Source organism: Mauremys reevesii, linkage group 10 (assembly GCF_016161935.1).
Source record: "Mauremys reevesii isolate NIE-2019 linkage group 10, ASM1616193v1, whole genome shotgun sequence".
Lineage (NCBI taxonomy): Eukaryota > Metazoa > Chordata > Testudines > Geoemydidae > Mauremys > Mauremys reevesii.
In genome coordinates, this window is record NC_052632.1 from 77,597,638 (window position 1) to 77,620,357 (window position 22,720).

At 51.4% G+C, this 22,720-nt stretch overlaps 1 protein-coding gene across 13 annotated transcripts in view; it reads left to right on the forward strand.

Moving 5' to 3' along the window:
* The window catches only part of LOC120372884 (myosin phosphatase Rho interacting protein), a 172,631-nt gene that overhangs the window by 19,710 nt on the left and 130,201 nt on the right, over nucleotides 1–22,720 (forward strand). For all 13 annotated transcript variants that reach the window (XM_039490367.1, XM_039490368.1, XM_039490366.1 and 10 more), the window contains 2 exons: nucleotides 3,042–3,119; nucleotides 5,471–5,536. In XM_039490367.1, the coding sequence (XP_039346301.1) occupies nucleotides 3,042–3,119; nucleotides 5,471–5,536 (144 nt within the window). The remainder of the gene's footprint in view (nucleotides 1–3,041; nucleotides 3,120–5,470; nucleotides 5,537–22,720) is intronic.

Sequence of the window (22,720 nt, forward strand, 5' to 3'; positions counted from 1 at the left end):
GAGGGGGGAATTCTAGCACTTCGGTCAAGGTTTCCAAAGCACTTTCCAGAGTTGGGTACATGCCCCACTTCATGAATAGGGAAAGAGACGCGCAGAGGAGAAACGATTTAGGAAAGATCTCGTCCTGGGGGGAGGGTGTCGTCTTATTGGCACGGCACTAGTGCCCCATTGTGCCAGGGCACAATTAAGCTGTCATGGGATAAAAGGAAAGGTCCTTTCATGGATTGAGAACTGGTTAAAGGACAGGGAACAAAGGGTAGGAATTAATGGTAAATTCTCAGAATGGAGAGGGGTAACTAGTGGTGTTGGTCAGTCCTAGGACCAATCCTATTCAATTTATTCATAAATGATCTGGAGAAAGGGGTAAACAGTGAGGTGGCAAAGTTTGCAGATGATACTAAACTACTCAAGATAGTTAAGACCAAAGCAGATTGTGAAGAGCTTCAAAAAGATCTCACAAAACTAAGTGATTGGGCAACAAAATGGCAAATGAAATTTAATGTGGATAAATGTAAAGTAATGCACATTGGAAAAATAAACTATACATACAACATGATGGGGGCTAATTTAGCTACAACAAGTCAGGAAAAGATCTTGGAGTTATCGTGGATAGTTCTCTGAAGATGTAAAGCAAACAGGATGTTAGGAATCATTAAAAGGGATAGAGAATAAGACTGAGAATATATTATTGCCCTTATATAAATATACTGTGTACAGATGTGGTCTCCTCACCTCAAAAAGATATTCTAGCACTAGAAAAGGTTCAGAAAAGAGCAACTAAAATGATTAGGGGTTTAGAGAGGGTCCCATATGAGGAAAGATTAAAGAGGCTAGGACTCTTCAGTTTGGAAAAGAGAAGACTAAGGGGGGACATGATAGAGGTATATAAAATCATGAGTGATGTTGAGAAAGTGGATAAGGAAAAGTTATTTACTTATTCCCATAATACAAGAACTAGGGTCACCAAATGAAATTAATAGGCAGCAGGTTTAAAACAAATAAAAGGAAGTTCTTCTTCGAACTCCTTACCTGAGGAGGTTGTGAAGGCTAGGACTATAACAATGTTTAAAAGGGGACTGGATAAATTCATGGTGGCTAAGTCCATAAATGGCTATTAGCCAGGATGGGTAAGAATGGTGTCCCTAGCCTCTGCAGAGGATGGAGATGGATGGCAGGAGAGATCACTTGATCATTGCCTGTTTAGATGGACCTTTGGTCTGACCCGGTACGGCCTTTCTTATGTTCTTAGGTGCTGTACGAACAAATGCAGGAGAAAACGATGGTCCTTTTTCCCTACCGCTGCAGTGCACTGCCTCTGTAAGGGGCAGTGGTCCTTGTAAGCTAGAATCACAGGTAAAATCATTAGCTGTGACTATAGGAAAGTGGGGAGGAAATTCAGGAGCTGTGTCTCGGATGTTTAAGGCTGCAACTCAGTAGGAGAGTTCGGGAAGGCAGCGGGATGCTGCAGAGGAATTTTTAAATTCAGCCCTGAAACCAAACGGTGCACTTTTTTTTTTTTTATAATTTAACATTATATTTTGTTTTATTTAAAAAAAAATCTCTTAAAGGGACTGTCACCTTAATTTCAGACAGTCATGAGCTCTTGTTTCCCCTGTTGTTACAAGCAACGCCTGATATTTAATGTGCCACTGAAGGAGATTGGAGAAGAGATTTCTATCTTTTTCAGTTCATAAGCAATTACGAGGCGTCTTCATTTCGTTTCCAGTTTGCAAACTTTACGGACTTCATGCCTTTGGCAGCTTTAGGTGCACAGGCAATTTTTCCTGTCATTTGTGTGGATTTTTCCAGAGGGGAATATTTTTTTAAGTGTTGCAAAACCACAAAAACTGACAGGAATGGCCCATGGGAGTGTTAGGCCTGAAACAATTTAGTCTAGATTTCACGTTGCTGTCACTTGAAAAGGGTTTGAACTGATTCTTAGATTTTTTGGGGGCCTAAGCTCCCCTCTGAAGGCCAGGAACTGTTAGTGTGTGTCAGCAGGTCCCTATGGACAGTTAGTACGCGTCAGCAGGGTAGTGCGGGGTAGATTTACACCCCACCTTGCTGCGAAGTAAATATTTGTGTAAACAAGACCATGTTTTCTGGTTGGTGACAATGCCCTGGCACATTGCTCGCCGTGGTTCTGATGTCCACCATCTTCGTGTCCAGTAAGTCACTTGTGGTCTGGGAGTAGCATATTCAGCTGGTAGGAGGGAAAGTGGTGGAAGGATGATTTGGGGAGAATGTGTTTTGCAGCATGACCCTTCTGGCCATTCACTAGTGGGGTGACTGGCCTTGTGTGCTGGGGTTGCCTGTGATATCAGAGGCCTGGACTCTGATTCAGGAGGGTCAGTTCTATGGTCCTAAAGGCAGTGGAACAAGGACTTCTCTTTGGCAGTGTTTAGTTCATCCATTAAAGAAGAAAAATCTGGGAGGGGAGCTAAGATTTTCTTCTGCTGATTTCTGTGGTGATGCAGGTAGTTTTTCCAGTTATTCTTTCTCCTCCTTTTGCTGTTATCAGCTAAATGAGCCGCTTCCCAGTGTGAAATGACTAGGAGTGGCCCTCTTCTGTGCCAGGTTGCTGGATGTTGGAACTGACTGTGGAGAAGAGTGAGTTTGGGAACACTGTTCAGTATAGGACCTGGCCACGCTGGTAAAGCTGCTGATGTTCCCTTCTGTGAATAAGAGCCAACTCTGCAGTACCGCTTGGTTTCATCTGATTCCAGATGGGCTTCCTTGACGAGTGTCTTGCATAAGAACTATGTCAGGAGAGGGACTTTATGTAGATTTCCTCTTTCTCGCATTGATTAGCCGACGCAGGGCCAAGGAGTGTGAATCGCAAAGCTGCTTCTGCCCTGGACCTCCAGACAACTGGGTTGAGGGCGTAAAACTTCAATGGACGTGTCCAGTGTTCCTGATGTCCTGAGGACACGCTGGGTTCCACCCAGAATTCTCTAGTAAACATGGACTCACCATATTGGAGGGAGTGGGTCTGTCTCCTTAAGACTCCAGCTGACTGGTTCTCTTCTGTTCCTTCGTAGGCAAAGCCCATCTACGGCGGTTGGCTGCTGCTGGCACCAGAAGGGACGGACTTTGACAACCCTGTGCACCGTTCCCGGGTAAGGAAAGCAAAATCTTTCTTTTTCTACTCTAGCTGTTGTGGCAGATGGAGCATGGGAGGGGGTGGAGGAGGGCACATGGATTGGAAGCGCAGGGAGGCGTTCTGGGAAGTGTGTTGCTCCTTCATCGTCCCAAGCTCATCTCTCCCACGTGTTCAGCAGTAATCCAATCCCACTGCACGTGCCCCGGTTTGCTATGAGACGCATTGGCTGGTGCTTGGCGTCCCAAGGAAATCAGGCGGAACGGCAACGCCCCCTGTGTGTGCTGTAGGTGGTAATGGAATAGTCTCTTGTAGGTGGGAGAGATCCAGCAGCAAATGGGTTAAGAGAGACCTTCCCCATCGGAAAGGTAAAGGCAGTTCTGCTGGTGGCCAGCAGAACGAGTGCAGCGGATGCTGGCTTTCTGTCCTTCCAGCTGCAGAGTTGTACCGAGAGCTCTAGGTATGGTGCTGAGATAGATAGGCGGTGGCTGTAGTTGCCAGTACGATGCTAGGGTCTCGTGCCTGAGAAGGGGAGTGTTGTGAGTGGGATGGTGTCCAAGGCCATGTTTGTAACATGAGCCATAATGATAAATTATTACTGAGTTGGGCTCAAGCCACAGAATCTGGATCCCAAGTTTGACACCTCCCTCCACAGCTTTGAGGGAGTTTGGAGGGTTGCTGGGGACCCATCTCTAATGATCACGTGTCCCTTAGTCAGGGCTGTAAATCGTACAGGGCAGGGCAGCACAGTGCCAAGCAAGTCTACAGGCAAATGGCATAGATGTGGTGGCAAATGGCAATGCAGAGCCATTAGACTGCCTAGGCTGCCTGCAAACGTGGGGTCTTGGCAGGTGTTTGATGGAGTAGGTGACTCATGCCTGTGTCTGCCTCACCGGCCTGGAGCATTCTAGTGATGCCATTCAGTAGGGTGGCAGGGGCAGGCTAATTGGGGTTGGTTAGGCACCCCACAAGACTGTAAGAACGAACCATCTTTGTGTTAAGGAGACACAGCCCAAGTGAGGTTCTCCAGCTCCCAGCTGTGTGAAGGCTGGGGATCTGGGGCGGGGACAGCCCCATGCCTCATCCCTGCTGGAGCACAGGAGATGTGAGACTACCCCACCGTCCCGGGTGAATTATAAGGCTGCCTGAGATCTGCATGCTGAGAATAAGGGTGGGGTGGGGGAATCTTCCAGTTTCTATGGAGCTTCTTTGGGCCCTAGGCACACTGAATTTTTCCCTAATGCTGCAGGCATAGGACATGCTGGAATAAATGCAGGGGAGGGGGCCGAAAGTCAGGTAGGCTGGGATAATGCACCCTAGACAGTGGAGGCTGGTGGTGGCTTTCTGGGGGGAAGAGGAGCTCTGCTGGGGGAGGGAATCGCGTTTCCAGTCTAAGGGGCCCAGGTTTGCACCAAGCTGTTGCGTCTCAGCCCAGTGACGGGATGTTCCAGCCTCTGCTCTCCCCCTCTCTGTACATCCGCCTGGCACCAGCACATGCTCCTCTAATCTATGCCACCTCGCCGTGGAGCAAATCCTTCTGAGCCACTTCCTGTGTTATCTGAGATGCAGCTGACATAACTCAGGATCTGGCTGCAAATAACCCAGCACTACTTTGGATGCCCATGTAAGGAAGTCAGACAGTAAATCAGCTTTAGAAAACTCAGACTGGTGTGAGCGAGGGCCTCCCACGGAGCCCTGGCAAGGTCACCCGAGGGGGAACGTGCTTTCTAGAGCCGCCGCTATCCATCCCCGCCCATTAACGATACAGTGCCATCCCTGACCATGCCGAAAGGTAACGCATGCCAAGGTGTGCTGGGCGGTGTTTGCAGGGCAAACGGCTCCCATGGCCTGGTGTGTGTGCCGCACATTGAGTGCATGCCTGAGAGCATGTCTGTTATAACATGGCCAGGTTTGGGCAGGCTGCCGCTCGAGCAGCGTTGGTTTCAGGGGAACCCGGCTCCAGATGGCCAGCTAGATTGCCTTTGAAAACCAGGGCGGTGCTAGAGTCGTCCGAGTGCTTGGCCGGAGTACAGCATCCCCTGGCATGCACGCTCTGGCAGTGCCCCCTTCCCTGGGGTCACCTTCCACTCTCTGGGAACCCCATGCCGGCTGTGGTTCTGCAGCCCACCCACCACCGCGCTGGGTCCCTTCTGCTGCTGATTTGTATACGGCCGGCAGCAGAGCATTCTGGGGATGATGTGGGCGCTGGGTTGTGTCATGTGGCTGAGCTCTCCTTTTGCAGAAGGATCCAGCTCCTTTCTCCCAATGGCCAGACCTAGAGAAGAAGCTGACTCGATCCATAGCAGCTCTCTGGCCAGCGTGAGAGGGGAAAGGAGCTCTGTTTACCAACCGCGGTGTCTTCTCTTCCAGAAATGGCAGCGCCGGTTCTTCATCCTCTACGAACATGGTCTGCTGCGCTACGCCCTGGACGAGATGGTAAGTGGCGCCTCCTGGAGGTGGACATTCCCCCTGGTCCCTGTTTATTTCCCTGGTGTGGTGGCTGCTAGGGGCCTCGCCGCTGAGGTGGAGGGCTGCAGACGGGCCGCAGCCTGCCCTGTGGCGGTTGTGCGAAGCCTGTGGCGGCTGGGGCATTGAGGACTGCGTGTGGCGTTGGATGCGGCTGGCATGAGGCCGGGCTTTGCCAGAGCATGGCGGAGCTTGGCAAGCAGCCCTGCGCCACGCAGCCCGGGGCCCTGAGGAGCAGAGTGGCTGTGCTGGGCTTCGGTGGGGGTCGCTAGCGGCCTGCTCCCCTGGACTGGGGGACCCCGCCCCAGTGTGTGTGGGGCTGGCGTTGGCTGGCCTTGGCGGAAACGGGGCAGAGCCTGAAGCGCCGAGTCTAGCTTGGTCGGGGTGTGTCACAGTCAGTGTCTGGGCTGGCCCTAGAGAAGCCATGGCTACTGACCCACAGGTCCCTTACTGGGTAGGAGGAGGGGCTGGCCCAAATGGGAGCTGTGTGTGTGGAGGGAAGGCGGGGAGGAGGCGGGGTGTGTGCCTCAGGCTCTCATGAGGCAGTGGGAAATGGATGCCGTGCCCACCCACCCCATGATTCCAAGTGCCTGCTCTCCGGCTGGACGGAGGGGAATGGGAGCGCCCCAGGAGGCCTGGACTGAGGCCGCGTGGCCCCGTTCCAGGGATCCTTCCTGTTCCTAGAGTCTCTTGGTTTCCTTGCTGGGTGTCTTTGGTTGTTGGATTGTGGCTGCAGAGGCTCAGACCCTTCTGTAGCAGTGCCCAGAAAAAGTAGGTCAGCTGGGATGTTTGCCTGCTTCTCTCTCCTTCTCGGGGACCTGGATTCCTGTGATCTGGGCGGCAGGGCTCCGTTCTACGTGAAAACCCTCTCCCCTCTCTCCTGTGCGAGCAGGGCTGCAGATCTGGGTCGTTTGGCCGGCTCCAGCGTGATTGGCTGGGGCTGCGGCTTTTATCCTCCAGAGTTCAACAAGCCCGTGGGTTTTGTGTCTCTCTCTCTGCGCTGGGCTTAGCGCTTTCCTGCTCCAAGGGGGAGGTGTGCTGGGGTGTGTTTGTGCATGTGATGGGCTGCGCAAAGACATGCGTGTTGAGGCGGTGTGTGCAAGTACATGCATGTTGTGGGGCAGAGGCCGGGTCTGGGGGAGTGTGTGAGACGCTCAGTCACACTGTAGGTGTCTGGGGCGGAGGGCGCCTTTTAGCTTCCCAGCTCTCCCCTGCCCCGGGGCAGAGTGGGCTGGGTGACGGTGCTGTTACACAATGGCTTGTACCCAGAGGGAGCCAGAGGTGGTGGATTCATGCTCTGAGCCTGACTGTGCCCCACTTGCTGTCTGCAAACTTGGCTCTCCCCCGCCCCTGAATTGCTGTTCAGTGGCAGCTCCCAGCCGGTGCAATAGCTCACAACCCTGCCTTTCGGGGGAATGGTCCTTGCATTCCACACTCCCTGCAGACACTTCACCTCCACCCTGTGGGGCGCTGTCCTGGAATGGCTTCCCTGCCAACCCCCCCTCATTCCATGGAGGGACATCCCGGAGGCAATTATTTGCAAGAATTTGGGCCTGCATGTGAAAACAAAGAACACAATTTCCAAAGTGTGTGTCTGTCTCTGTCTGTCTCGCTCGCTCTTTTCTCTTCTGGGGGTTGATCCAAGTCCCCTAAATAATTTACACGGCTCGGGCAGGAGTAGCAGAGCCTTACAATACATCTGTAGTATCTCAGCAACCTGGCTCCTCTCTGGGGTAATGTGTCAGGGGGATACAAAAGGAAGGCTGTGCTCTGCTGGCTTACCAAGAAGAGACCCAAACCCTAGGAAGACCCAAGGCCAAGGAGGGAGGATTAGTGGGATGCTGGGAAACTCTCTGCTTGCTTAGTGGCTCCGCTGGCCTATTCAGACGGCCTTTAAAAACTGTAACAAAGCTGGTCTATTTTCATAGGCCCTGTATAGTTGTGATCCCAGTGGTCAATGGGCTGGCGATGGTGGGTCGTAGCATGGCCCAGTGGCTATGGCACAAGGTGTGTCGTCTCTGAATTTCTTGATGTTGCCGGTGTCTCAAGAGCTTGTGTAGGGCTGAGGGTGGCACGTGCTGGTTTCCTGGCAGCAAGATGCAGCCCCACGCGCTCTGGGATGCTTAGGACGAGTCCACGTAACCGAGGCTTTGCCTGTATTAGGGCTTCAGCCCTCAATGTTAGCTGTACTGGTGCAAACACTGTTTACACTGGTCCAGCGTAACTTGCACCAGTGCAGCCTACTCCAATTTGTTCCAGTGCATGTCCTGGTTTACACGGCGTAGCACATGTTCGCTCTGTTGCAGCTAGCTTAAGTCCCGAGTAGCTGAGGCCTGAATGAGGCTCTTTATCTGTGTGGAAGGGACTGGCCACTCTAGCCAGCACCGTCCATCAGAACTCACCCCCTTGGGCACTCTCCCCCGTGGGGTTTAACATGCTTGGCCTGAGATGACCGGGGTTCCCATCACATTGTTGTGTTAGTAGCTCTAGCCAAAGAGGAACGCTGTTTAGTCATGGGAGTTGGTTGCAACTTCAGGCTGCACAAGCAGCCCTCTTTGCCAAGAGCGTGGGAAACTGAGGCACTGAGGGGTGGCGTGACCTGCTCAGAGGTCACCCGGCCAGTCAGGAACAAGAACTGCTGACTCCCATGCTGCCAGAAGGATGGTAGGTCTGAACTCCTGCACTCAGGTGCTGAAGGGACTTGGGTGTGCAATTGCTGGCTGGAAGTGCTAGTGGCTCAGGACGCTCTGTGCTGCAGGGGAACGGTGCTTGGTGAAATATGAAGGGCAAAGAGGTCAAACCACAATTCCCCAGGCACCTCCTGGGCTGGCAGGGCTTAAAGGGAAAAGATGGAAAAACAAACAAGTAGAAAGCAAGGGAAATGCATGTGAATATGTGTAATAGAAGTCTGGGTCTATGGGTAAGCTGGATCCCTCTGCGCAGACCCAAGACAGCTTCCCACACGCAAGTGTCTTATCGGTTCTTTGGCTGGCTGGCTTTACTGCTCTCTGCCAGCTCTAAAACCTCCCTCTTGCAGGAGCAGAGTATATGGCAGAGGAAGGGGTCGAGGCGAAGGTGCCCGCTCGGCGTGAACTCCTGGTCCTGCTCTTATTCTATCACAGAGTTCCTTAAAACTAACCGGTGGTGCCTAATGGAATGTGCCAGACCCTGACTTTCAGCAGTGTGGCTCTTCTCTTAGAGGTGGGGTGATCTCCAGGTTTGTGGAAGATTCCTTTAGCCTTCAGATTGCTCTGGTAACGTGTCCCGAGAACTAGGATCAGCCTTGGCAGTGGACAGACCACTGGATTAGGACTCCTGGGTCTATTTCCAGCTCTGCCACTGGCCTGTTGGGTGACCTTGGACAAGTCATGTCACTGCTCTGTGCCTCAGTTTCCTTTCCATTCCATTCCATTCCTGGGGATGCTCCTTAGAAAAGATCTATGGTTGAAAAGCGCTCTAGAAGAGGCAGCTTTTTCATGTTGAACATTCACGTCTTGCTTGATGGCCCCAGCACGGTTTGGGTGGTGCCTGGGTGCAATATCTCCCCCTGCCATGTCTGGTCAGGCTCTGGGGCTCAGTCTTCAGTTTTAAGTTTTTTGCAGCAGGAGGAGCACCACTGGGACATCCATGTCCAGCGTGGAAAGCTCTGATGGAGCATGCAGTGCAGCGAGCGAGTGTCGAAGGGAGCAGTAGGAAGCTAGTGGCGATTGCTCTGCCCCATGGACAGAGTGTGCTGGCTGAGTGCCCCTGGGGTATGAACAGTCCCAATGCCACCTGCTAAAGGGTGGGGTCTGTGGCTGTGACTCTGTGACGTAGATGGAGGGCTTTATTCCTCCAGGCTCTCAGCTGCCACGCAGTGGGGAGAGGAGGAGCTCTACGGTGGGGAGTCCTTGATGGGAGACCTTGACTCTGGGTGAAGAGGGTGTCTTGCCCCACATCTGGGGTGTGATGTTCCAAACCCGCTGAGGTCAGCAGACGGAGGCAGTCGTCTCTCTTCCCCCTTGCCCAGGCTGGTTCAAAGCCCACCCTCCAGCTTGCTCTGACACGTTCTGCAAAAATACCCCCCAGCCTTTCCTGAAGAGTAATCCCTCTTCACCCCAGCTGGCATTCAGACCGATTTAAAGGGCAACTGCTGGGATCTCCTGCCGACTATCCATCTCCTCTGCTCACCTGGGTGAACAAACATGGGCAGACCTCTTGGCCTGCTGCACAGCGCCCCCTCCAGTTCATTGGAGTCCCTGCATGCACTGGCCAGGTGGGAGTTCCAGGGTGAGAGAAGGTGGTTTGGGGCTTGACTCTCAGCCTGGCTGGTGGATATTTTGCTGGGATTGCAGAGCAGAGGGACGTTCTGTCTCAGGACAAAGCCATGGCCAAGAGGAGACAAAGGGGTTATTTATCTGGTCCGCCAAGGACTAAAGGCAGGGAGGAGATGGGGAAGAAGAGGGTGATCTTTCTCCCTGTGCAGAGTATGGGAAAACTTCATGCTGAGCATCCTCTGCTTGACCCTGGGGGAGTTGTGTTTGCAGAACGGCCAGTCCCTGAACCTTTGGGATCCAATGCCAGATCTGTTAGCGCATGGACTCTGAGGAACAAGGGGACCCTGTCTTGCCTCCCCTCCCACCAGCGCCAAAGTGAGCTTGTTCTGAGCTGGCCCTTCCTGTAAGCTACGGGGGTTCATGTGACCCTGGAGCCCTCGTTCCAGAGGCAGATTTATCCTCGGTGGAGCAGAGCTGGGTTATCTAGGAGTCAGAATGTGCCGAGCTGCTCTTGCTCTGGTTTTGTCTTTCTTGCGTGCTGGGAGGGATGCTTACAGTGGGCTCAGATAATTCCTGCAAGGATTTTTTGCAGGTCGCCCTGGGTAAATCCCGTGCATCGCAGTGGAAGTTTCCATTGAGTCCCCTGCCCTGTGCAACTCGTTCTTGCAGGATGTTGCCAGAAAAGGCCCTTTGCTTGGTTGCTAGGACAGTAGCTTTGTGGGGGGGGGTGGGGGGGACGCACTGAACCCCCTTGAGTCAGACACATGGGACTGCGCCTGAAGCATTATTCCTTGGAGACCTCCAGCTAAGCCACATGCTGGAGCTTCCAGCTCCTTACACTCGAGAGGCAGATTGCACACGGGTTCCTTATTTTATTCCTTGCTGCTTTTGACAGTCACTTGTTTTGCTGGGTCTTGTATGCTGGGCTGTTTCCCCTTCCTTTATGCCAGGGGTCGGTAACCTTTCAGAAGTGCTGTGCTGAGTCTTCATTTATTCACTCTAATTTAAGGTTTTGCGTGCCAGTAATACACGTTAACATTTTTAGACAGTCTCTTTCTATGTCTATAATATATAACTAAACTATTGTTGTATGTAAAGTAAATAAGGTTTTTAAAATGTTTAAGAAGCTTCATTTAAAATTAAATTTAAAATGCAGAGCCCCCCTGGACCGGTGGCCAGGACCCAGGCAGTGTGAGTGCCACTGAAAATCAGATGGCGTGCCACCTTCTGCACCCATGCCATAGGTTGCTTACCCCTGTTCTATGTCATAAGGTCACTAGCTCACACCTATCAGTAAAAACCGTGACGAGGGAAAATAAACTCTCCTTGCCTATGCAAGCTCTCTTGGTGTTTGAGCCAGGATCCCAGGCTCAGCTGGGTGGATTCTGTCTTCCAAGGAACAAGGAAAATCTGGTGTGAGCTGAAGAGAGACTGGGCAAATGGGAAATGAAGTACCAGGGCTTAAGGCCCCAATTCAGCAAAGCACATAAGCAGGTGCTTTACTGTAAGTGCGCTGCTGAATCAGGGCCTGAACTGGTACTTCTAACGTGCCTCTGGCTTTACTGATGCTCTGCGAGGGTTGGCTGGAGTTGCGAGGGATGGCAAGGGGGGGAAGGCAAACAGAGAGTAGGGTCCCAAGGAGTGCGGGTCTGTCGGACTTGCTGTGGTTCTTTGGTAATTTTAGTGTAGTCTTGGGTGATTCCCAGACTCCATCACCAGCTGCGTCCTGGAGTTCCTCTGCCCGGGGAGCTGCGGACATTGCTTGGATTTTGAATCCCAGCCCCCCACCTGTGTGCAGTGAGACTGGCATGAGTGTGAGGAGGGAGCAGAATTAGCTTCCTTCGTTAGTCAGGAGGGTTTTTTCTTCCTTGTTCCCCGAGGCTCGGCCAAGGCCCATCTTCTCCCTGGCTGCAGGGGGGAGAAAGAAGGAACCTCAGTCGGCAGCCGTGGTTGGAGAGTCCAGCTCCTCTCTCCAGCAGCTGGGCCTGGAACGGGCCCAAGCGGGAAACGAGAGCAACACAAAGGTGCTGTCTTTCATCCAGCAGAACTTGGCACAGCTCGGGGGAGCGTAGGCAAGGGGGGTTGGAAGCAGGGCCAGAATCTTAAAGGATCAGGAGTCACTTATAGATTTAAAAACAAAAAAAACCAACCCCAAGCCCACCAAAAGATGAGGTCCCTGCTCACCACCCCCCTCAAGCAGAGTAAATGATCGAAGCTGCATCGAGGCCTCCAGATGTGGCTTGTTTATAGCAGGATTGCAGCTGTGCTGAGCCAGACCTGCTTGTTGCAGGGCTGAGGCAGGGAGGATTGGGGGAGGGGTTGTTCTCTTTAGGTGCTTGAGAAAGCAGAGGTGGTGCTGCCCTTAGCCTGGAGGCAGATGCTCCGGGGGCAGTTGAGGTTCCTGTTCTCCGCCTGGCGCCATTCCCTCCATTGCAGAAGTCGTTTAGATTCATTGATGGTCTGTGTAGATCCCCTCCTCTGAAGCCTTTCCAAGGGCCGGGTGCATGTGTGTGGGGGTGGTTGGGTCCTTCCAACACCCCTCGTTTTCCCCTTCCTCCCCGCAAAGTGCACCCTGTAGTTAACACACCGGTGTCCACAGGACTGGTCTGCAGCACCTCAGGCTGCTGGCTGGGGTGATACCCTGGCGATGGTTTTGCATCCTGGCTGCAGGCGCCCCTGTGCATGGAGGTTGGCTGGCGTTATCAGACCTGCTCCCATTTGCCTGATAAGCAGGACCCTTTGACTAGCTCCAGGCACCGGATTCCCTGGGTTATGGAGGGATCTGGCGTGAGCCTGGGAAGCCAGAGGTGCTAGCCCGGCCGTGGGAGCGACCTGCTTTGGGAGGAAGCTGGTGCAAGGTGGCCTCTGACCTCGCCATTAAAGTATTCAGCAAATGAAGGAGCTGCCGGCTCTCTGTAACTGAGTCCAGATGAGGCTCCTGGAGGAAGGGAAAAGAACCCGAAAAGTGGGTGGTTCATTGGCAGAGAGAAGCAGATGCTTGTGGGCGATGCTGTGGCATGGCAGCCCTGGATCGCGACGTATTCTGAGGTGCTTTGTCTCTCCTCTGTGGCGGTGACCTGGGACGGGGCTCTGCGGAGGGGATCAGCTTTGCACACAGGCTCTGTCCCTCCCTGGGCCTGTACCTGGCCCCCTCCTTTGTCTGTGAGGCCAGGGCTGTTTGTTTGTATTATCGCAGCCCCTGGGAGCCCTAGTTGTGGCCCTGGGTCCCGTTACGCTAGGTGCTGTACAAACCCCAAACAAAAAGATGGTCTCTGCCCCCAAGGGGCTTACAATCAAAGTATGAAATGAGAGACAACAGCTGGATACAGACAGGCGCAAGGAAACGACGAGACTGTTGGTCAGTGCGATAGTCTCTGCTCCCAGCACACCAGCTGCTTTTGTCAAGTTTTTTGTAGGCCTCCTGGCAAAGGGGAGTTTTCAGGAGGGATTTGTAGGTGGATAATGGAGGTAGCTTGCTCATGCCACTGTGTGTCTGACACCTCCAGGCCCTCTGCGTAGGGCCTAATCTGCCCCACTTTGCTTCTCCTATGTTTTTAGTATCCCTTGGGGGCATCCTTAGCTGGACTGGCACTGAGGGGCTCCCAAGGAATGCAGCAGCTGTGGTACGAGTGGAGCCTACTAGCAGCTGGACTGAGACCTCCCAAGCAGTTGCAGGAATGTATTGAGTTGTGCTAACTTGAACCTGCTAGACATTAATTTTGTGGCTTTGGCAATTTCTCTGTTCTTATTAGAAATGTGGTGGGGCGGGCGGTGTGTGTGTGTGTGTGTGTGTGTGTGGTTGGCAGTGCGAGAGAAGCTGTTACTTACAGAAGGTGACGGCTGACCTAAGGCTTGGTTTGGGGGAAAGAAGGCCGGATGGCTTTGTTTTGGATCACTCGCTTTTTGTTCTTAGAGAGCTGAGTTATTTATCCAATCTCTTGACAAAGGAGCTTTTTGCAAAGTACACGTCCTAGTGACTTTTCTGCAGCAAAGGGCACATCTGTTTCAGAGCTAGGGTCAGCACTTAGTGAGACATCAGCCTGTATTCGGAATGGGGTGCGGGGCTGTGGCTGACTATGATCTTTATTTTGGGGGAGGGAGAGCAGGTAATGTACATGCCAGGATGTCAGCTATGGTTCTCCCAGAGTTCTCGTGATTCATTCATTAGGCTGGGCTGCTTGTTGAAAGTGGTGGTGGTGGTTCAACTGGCAACTACCTTAGGAATCTTCTCTTTTAATCCACTGTGTAGAGACCAAAATACCCCATGACTACTGTCTACAGGCCAGGGTATGTGTGTTGGGATGGGAAGGCACTGCTTTTAGAAATGGTGTTGTTTTGAGAGTACGCTCTTTGGCACTGAAGCTCTGACAACTGGTCTAGCTAGGAGGCAAAACAAGTGCACATTCTCCGCCTTGCAGCAGCAGCAGCTGAATGTGGACAAGTTGTAATTGGAGTTGACTGAAGAGAAGAATGTCTGATCCTCCTCGGGGTGGCTGGCTGGCCGGCCCCCAATTCTTTCTCTTGTGAGCTCCCAACAGGGAATGGCGTTGCAGTGGGACAGTGTGTGCTTGGCCTCTGCTCTCCGGCAGACCTGGGTTCTGAGCTGGAATCGCAAAGCGAAAATTGAACCTTAATGGCAGTCTGGCCTCCTCATAACACCCAGTACTGATTTCATCCTGGGTTGGCAGTGTCTGCTCAGGACGAGAATAGCACAGGGCTTACAGGTCAGGGTTGGAAGGGCATTGACCTGGTTGCATGAGGGAAGCTAGCATGGTGCCTGACCTTGCTGAGTGCCACTTTGGCTGGTACTGTTGCCTGTTCTTCACTTCCATCCTGAGCGCAACCAAAAACAAAAGCATGACTGTTCCCCTGTTTAATGAGTGGGATTGGAGATGGGGTGACGTGGGCTAGTTTTAAGTTGGCTCTGTCCCAGAGACATAGTCATGCTCTGTGTTGCATTGGTTTTGTAACATAGTCCGGTGACCACCAGTGGCTGATATGTGGCCATCAAAATCCTTCCCTCTGGTGACCCAGGTGCCCGGAAACAAAAGGTGTGTTTTGAGATGAGACCACTTTGGTGCTTCACCTTTATCAAAGGGTGAATATAACTGTCTGGGTTGTAGCAAAGCTTATAGATTCCAAGGCTGGAAGAGACCATTGTGATCATCTAGTCTGACCTCCAGCATAACGCATGTCATGGAACTGCCTCAAAATAATTCCTAGAGCAGATCTTCTAGAAAACATCCCACCTTGATTGGAAAATTGGCAGTGATGGAGAATCCACCATGATGCTTGGTAAATTGTTGTTCACTCGTGCAACGTGTTGACCATTTCACTGCAAGTGTCTAAAACTCCCATGGCTGCTGGCTCCGAGTGGTTCGAGGAACTTCTCTGATGAATGACTGCTCTCTCTGGAAGATCTGTTGGTCTGACAGATATCATGCAGGTTTCATAAGGCCCCTTCTGAGATCCGGATGTGTTTCGTTTTATAGGATGAGTTTTCTAGTGGACTTAAGTAGAGCAAGAAGCCAGCATGCTGGCTGATGTAGGGTGGGCTGGCAAGGGGAGACCCAAGATTGTGTGTTATCTGGGTGACTCATTGCAAATGCTCTCTCTGGCCCAGTGGAGTGTCCTGTTACAGCTGTAGCTTAGTTAGTCGGGGAAGACTTTGGAACACAGCTAAGCAATTCTGGAATCAACCCCTTTGAGCATCTCTAGCCATGTGTCATACTAAGATGGGTGCCTGAACTAGAGTAACCTTCTAGTTGGGATGGCTGTATGGAATCAGAATGTTTTGGGTGCTCAGATTCCTCTGACTCATTCCCTGGCCTCCCTGCTCCAATTCTGTTACCTTTTTTTTTTTAAGTGCTCTCCTGAAAATTGACCAGGTATAAAGTGTAACTTGTTCCTCTCGAAGTCCAGTGAGTTCAGCTGGGAAGTACGTCGAAGGAACCGATTTGCTGTGGGATTGGAGTGGCTTTGCACGCAGGCATGGCATGTGGATTTTAAAAATTCTGCCTGTCTCTCTGGTGGTTCAATTCAGTTCCATCTCTGCACTAAAAGGCCAACAGTTATGTAACGGTCTCATCATTGGTGATGGGGCCACAACATGTCTTTTGAAGCATCCTCCATCTGATCCTGGGGCTGCTGGATCTCTTGTGGCCCTGTCTCAGAATGGGCTTTTTTGGGGGAAAGCCTAATTCTGAATGTCGTGATCTACAGGTTGCAAAGAGATCGCACGTGCAGATTCATGGCTGCAGGCTTTAAATAAAAGCTGCATCACCACTTGATGTGGAGTGTGCCACTAGCTTTGACCCAGCGCACCAACCAATTAATCTCCCAGGCTTTAGCGTGGTGAACTTGAGAGGCTGCCATCATGTAATAACAGTGCCAGCGTGCCAGCTGTAACCGCAGGGTAGGACTGCTCGCTGCACTGAGGTTTGGAGGGAAAGGCTGCACACAGAAGGATGCTCTCGCCTCTGGGATCAGTGTTGGTGGCACTTCTTTCTTTGTGAGGCCCAAGTAATAGTCCTCAGGACTTGCTTTGAGGACTATTATCTTCCAAACACAGACCTGGACCTGGGAGGAAATGGCACCCTGCCTCTCCAGGCCCGGCCCTACTGTTTGTTCCAAGCATTTCTCCTGGGCTAGACTCCAGCTACGCTCTGGCTAGCACCTGCTTGGCCTTCTGCTGCATGGCTGTCCTCATAGGCCATGCGTAGGCTGCTCTGATGGCCCGTCCTGGAGCAGCCCTGAGACAGCAGCTCCAGTCTGTGGATTGCAAACCAGCTAGCAAGTCCCATGTGGATTTTCCAGGCCAGAAATGGTGCTTCTGGTGCAGGGAGGACACCAGTGGGATTGAGTGATGTGTGGGAGGATGGCTGGCGGCTGCTGCTGCAGAACCACACCAAGGCCCATTTGGGAAACAAGACGTTGTGAGGAAGCCAAAATGTTCCGAGCGGGAGACGTTCGTAACTTGGCCTGGCTGCCACTGTCTGCGGGGAGGCCAAGGATGGCTTGTGCCTGTCTGGGCGCGTTGGGCGAATTCCTCCCGCCCTGACAAAGAATCCGTGCAAGGCAGGATAAAGGAGAACAGGCAAGGTGTGGTGTTGGGAATTGCCACACCTGTGCTGCGGACAAATAGCTGGCGCTGGTCTCCAGGGCTGTCGGCATGGCCCTTCTCCAGCACCAAATACACGTGACGTTGTGGAGCCCTGGAACGATGCTCTGTTGCAATCTCTCTATTTTTGGTGTGCCAAGGGACTGGTGTAGATTTAACGCTTTTGTCAGGTGACTGCTGGTGCAGCGGGGAGGTAGAGAGCATATGCCCTGCTGTGCTCCCACTGCCTTGCCATGGAGCAACTCCTGCAGGCTACCTTGGTCAGGAAGGCTCTGGCTGGCTGTGTCTGTGAATGCCGATGTTAGAGCAACAGCTCTGAAGTCCATTGCCCACAGAACGGAGTGTGCCACATGCCTCCCCCACTGCCCTATCCTGGATGAATGATAGCGCAGCTTGGTCTCTGTCCCAGTCAATCCTGGGACAATATGTGCTCACTGTTCATGAGGATGACTTTCTATTGATCTTTTGGGGACACAGACACCTGTCCTGGGGGACCTGGGCTGAGACCACTATACTTACTGCACATGGTTCTGTGGCTTTTCGTTTAAAGCCGAATGTCGCTCTTGCAAATCACTCCAGCCATGTTGAGTGATCAGTACAAATAAAGCTTGTGCAGGTTGTGGGAAATAAAACTCACAGTCCCCTCCCCATTTTATCTCAAACTAAATATATTCAGGGAGCTTGCCAGCATGGTGCTTCTGACTCCGCAGCCTTGGGTATATAGAGCTTGTTCAGACATGCAGAAATTCCTTGGTTGAAAACTTGGGCATATGCAGAGGTTGGGCTGACTTAACCACCCACCCCCATGTTGCCTTCTCCACCCCCCCCCACCTCTTTCTGCAGCTGCAGGGGGGAGGGGGGTTTGTTCTTGAACAATTGCTCAGAGTCATGTTCCTATGCTAAAGCAGCCATAGCGATTATCCCTCAGTGTTAGCTTGCTCATGCCATTTATAAGCCTACATGCTGGGCCAGATGATGTAAAGGATGGGAAACCACTAAAGATTAATCATTTGGGGGGGGGTTGGGTTGGGAGGGGGAAGATGAATGACTTACTGCTTGTGAATCAGGCCTCTTGGAATGACGGGGGAGATTCTGCAGGGGAAAGGAACCTCTGCAGCATCAGGAGTCTGTGTGGGTGAATATCTCTCCCCGATCCCTTGGTCAGATGCTGGTGCCACTCTAAGTGGCAGCAGTCGATCATTTCCTCTGCTTTCCTCCCTAGATTAATGGTTCACTAGCACCCACATTCACCCCGACTCCCGCGCGCTCTTATGCAGGGCTTGTTTTTGTAGGACCACAGTCCAGCAAAAATGGCTATAGATCAGTTCCCTGCAAACGGAGGCCTGGCCTTTGAGCTGCATGTGTGGAGACAGTTGTCTTTCTAGGGGCCTGGTAAGACTGCAGCTGGAATGCCCTGTATGGTTCAGGGCACCATCAGCTAGAGGGGCTGCAAACATGATTAATAATCTGCAAGGATTGATTGACAGGGAAACTCCGGGGTGGCGGGGTTTGGTTAAGTGACTATTAAGTGTGGAGCAGATAACTGGCTCCAAGTACTTGTAAGGTCTAAATAGCAGGGGAGGGAGAAGAATCGTTCAGAGTGGTCCATGAAGGTGTAATTAGGAATAACAGGATGCAATTGAGCAAAGGGAAATTTAGGCTGGATATCAAATTCCCCCAAGGGAAAAGTCTGTTAGGCTGTGACTAATATATATAGAACTGGAAGGGACCCTGAAAGGTCACTGAGTCCAGCCCCCTGCCTTCACTAGCAGGACCAAGTACTGATTTTTGCCCCAGATCCCTAAGTGGCCCCCTCAAGGATTGAACTCACAACCCTGGGTTTAGCAAGCCCAATGCTCAAACCACTGAGCTATCTCTCCCCCCTAAGCCCTAGCTGCCCAAGAAGAGTGCCAGACGTCCCGTTGCTTACGACATGTAAAACTAGTGAGGGCTGTCTCCCTCATACTGTGGACTGGCCTCAGGTACGGTGACTTGCCCAAAGTCCACTGGAATCTGACACCTGTCCAGTGCTGGGTAAACACTAAACTTCATTGTGAAATCCTTTGCACACCCCAGATTAAACCTCACTGCCATCTGCAGTGCATAGAGCACTCCTGGCGGCAGTGGGTTTAGGGGCTGTGTGTACAATCCTGTGGATGAGGTGCTAGGTTTGACAGGCCATCCGTGGAAATGGCACTGTTTTCTAGCCTTGTCTGGTGCAAAGAAGATGGACTGTGCCAAGGCAACATAAGTAGCGAGTGCAGCAACATGGTAAATAGTTACACCCGCTCTGTGTGGTCACTGCCTATAATTAGATGTCTAGATTTCTGCTGAATGGGAATATCCTTGTAATCCCTACTGGCTTGCAAAGAGAGGAAACGTGGTGCATGGTTCATTCCTCTTCCTCCTTCACCTGCATGGAGATGGTGGCTAATTTCCTTACCTCTATCTGGGAAGGCATCTGATCTGGCTGTTAAAGCAGGAGACTGGGAGTTGGGGCTTCTGGGTCCTGAGTCTTAGTGACTTGCTACGTGTTCTTGGGCAAATCGTAACCTCAGTGCAGTAGCTGACTCCTCGGTCTGGTAGAGATAATAATCCCCTTTTTTCACAAGGGAATTGGAGTTTATAAAACACTGGGTGAGTAGGGTGGCTTGCAAAGGCGTATCCTCAGTTTCTTATTCAGCCCTCTGAAGTGATGGTGACACCATCACGTTAATTGTGGTGAAGGGGGCAGGTGACATGCTTCCCTGGGGTTTCCTCCTGCCATATAAGCATCCTTTTTCTGTAGCTGCCTGGGAAGCTGCTGTAGAAGAGGATTTGATTGGCGCCTTTGCCAAGGTGACTCACCATTGTTTTGGTAGTGGATGCATCCGTGACCCGCAGAACAAATCCCAGGAGCGATGGGGGATGCCCTGAACTGTAAGCAGGTACCAGATACCCACTCTCGGAAGGCTCTGCTGTGACTAGCCTGTTAAGGAATGAACTGCCCATGCTTGGAATTGTCCATGCTGATGTACATGGAGCAGGAGAGTGGGCCATGCTGCTCTGAGGAGGAATGGAACTAACATTTGGGCGTGAATCTAATGTGGCCTGTCTGTCTCCTGTGCAATAGAATTTTCTAGTTGTCCTTTAACACTTTTGCAGGGGAGGCAGTGGCCTAGTGCACCGAGCATGAACTGGGAGTCGGGGGACCTGGATTGTGTTCCTAGCTGTCTGCATTACTTGCTGTGTGACATCACATCACCACTCCGCCTGAAAATGGAAGTGTGTGTGTGTGTGTGTGTGTGTGTGTGTGTGAGAAACACCTTCATTTGGAGACTTCCAAGATCTTAACAGAATGGGTTGTTATACCCATTTTACAGAAAGGTTCAGGAGATTGGAGTCAGACACCCAGTAACACTCAGCTACCTCTTTGGAGCATTGTGTGGGTTAGTAATGTGCTCTGTAGATCAACCTAGTTGTCGACATGCCAGGGAGGACAATTTTGAACGTGCTAACAATTGCAGCCTCTCTTGCTTCCTTTGGCGGTGAGTTTCCCATGTTATGAGTCCGCTGCACCAACAGAACAGGCTCTGCTTGGTTCTTTCTTAGCTTTGATTTTTGTCCTCTTGGTTTCCAAATCTTCCAGCTTGGTAGATGCTTCTAGGGAATGTTTCACTTTCTTGCTATGCCATTTGTCTTGATGGCTGCTTCTAGAGCATGGTCATGTTTCAAGCCGACTGTGCCCGTGTTGAAGTCTCATGCAGGAAAGACTCCCACAGGACTTCCATCTCTAGCCATTCATGCCCATTGAATGTGTATCCCACACTTAAAGCACAGTAGCTCAGCTTGTAAATCAGGCTGTTTTCCATAGTGCTAATATAAGTACAATCAAACCAACCTCTCTACCCGTGTTTGCCGCTGACCTGAAAGTGGGAGGGCAGGTTGGATACTGGGTCGGAAGAGCCCAGAGGGAAAAACCAGGCCAGCTCAGTGTCTGGCAGCAGTTAAAGTAAATGGCTCACTGGGATGGATGTATAAATAGAAGAACAGAGGCCAGCTTGGAAGAGGGAGCTCTGGCAATGATCAAAGGGCTAGCGGGGTCACATCTGGAGTCCTGCACTCTGTTTGGGGCATCATGTCACTGGAAAGAATACTGGAGAATTGGAGAAGATGAAGAGGTTAACAACGGTGCTCCAGTGTTAAATATACCCTGAGAGAGACTGTAACCTATAGAGATAATTAATGAAAAAATAACCCTTTTTATTTAGAAGAGCAGAGCAGATTTAAAAATGTCGCTGTAAGCCGAGCTGCACTGTTCATTCTCATTATCATTCCTGTATGCATCATGATGCCTCATCCACATTTTTTTCTTTTAAGAACTCAAGAATTTATGTTTGCGTTTTTAGATCAAAGCAATTTACTTCAGTCCTGGCACAGAAAGGAAACTCTTTGGAGGGGATTAAAAACTAACCGTAAAGGTTTTAGCCTGTCCATCCTTATTTTTTCCAGACATTTCACCATCTAAACATTTCCAAGTGCCCTCCTCCCAGTCTTTTGAGGAAATACAAAGCTTGAAAGCTTTGTCCAAAAATTGCTACCACTGAGTTTCCCTTGTAAGTTGCTTTTACCACTGCAGCTTGGTTTTCCTGCTGCCTATAGTTGCCAGATCTCAATACTTTCAGTTTCTGTTTAGCATAAAAGCTTTTGGCTTGACTCAAAGCATGTTTCACATTTAAAACAACTTGAAACAAAAGGGCTTGACTGTAGTGACTGTGAGAAAGGGTCAGATCTTTGTACGATATGTGGCAAATTGCCGGCACTATTATGATGGGTCCTGCGCTGTCTCCTCTTGTGGGGGTTCAGGGTGCTGTTTCTCACCCCTTAACTGGGGTATCAACTGTCCCACTAGTGTCCCAGAAAAGGGGAGTGGAGAGGGAGGGACCTGGGGCCGCCCTCTACTCCTGGTCTCAGCCCAGGGGCCCTAGGGATAGCGGTGAACCACTTGAACTAGCGATTCCTTCCCCTGGGCTACTTCCCTCTCCGGCCCTTCAGCGTGTGGGGCTTCCTGCCCTCTCTCCGCTTGGGCCAAGTTTCTCCCAACCCCTTGTGTCTGTAGAGTCCCTCTGCTCTGCACAAGCCGGGTTTCCCTTTACCTAGGGTCTTGGTCTTCTGGCCCATGACAGCACTTCTCCAAACTCTCCTCTGCTTCCCTCCAAACTGCTCTCTGCTTCAACTCCTCCAACTGTCTGATTGAAGCAGGGGTTTTTTATCAGATGACAGGCTTCAGGTGCTCTAATTGGCTTAATTGGTTTCAGGTGCTCTAATTAATCTGTAATAGCCTCTCTTCCCTCTACAGGGAATAAGGTTCTCATCATCCTGGGCCTTACATATCTTCCATCTATCACTCTCCTGCTGCCCTCTGGCCGTGCTATATCACAGGTAATTCACTGGGCCCTCCAGAACCCCTACAACATGGGGGCTTTTATCCACTGGCTATTTCTTGTTTCATGCCTTGCGTCAGATAGACTCGCTTTCTGGACTCCTAGGCTTCTCCAGTTTAATTCCACCGTGTTCAAAGAATGGAGAAAATATTCTCTCACTGTATGCAGAGGAGGCTGTTACTGTCCAGTGATGATTTGTCACTTCAACAAGCTCTGCCTGTACTGAGCTGACTCTGCAACTTCCACCTAACCAGCCTCCATTCAAATACAGAGTAATGCACAATAACTTGAACTATTCCAGTACGTTACTGGGTTCTATGTTAATAGTATCAACTCAGGAAAAAAACCCTGGTCA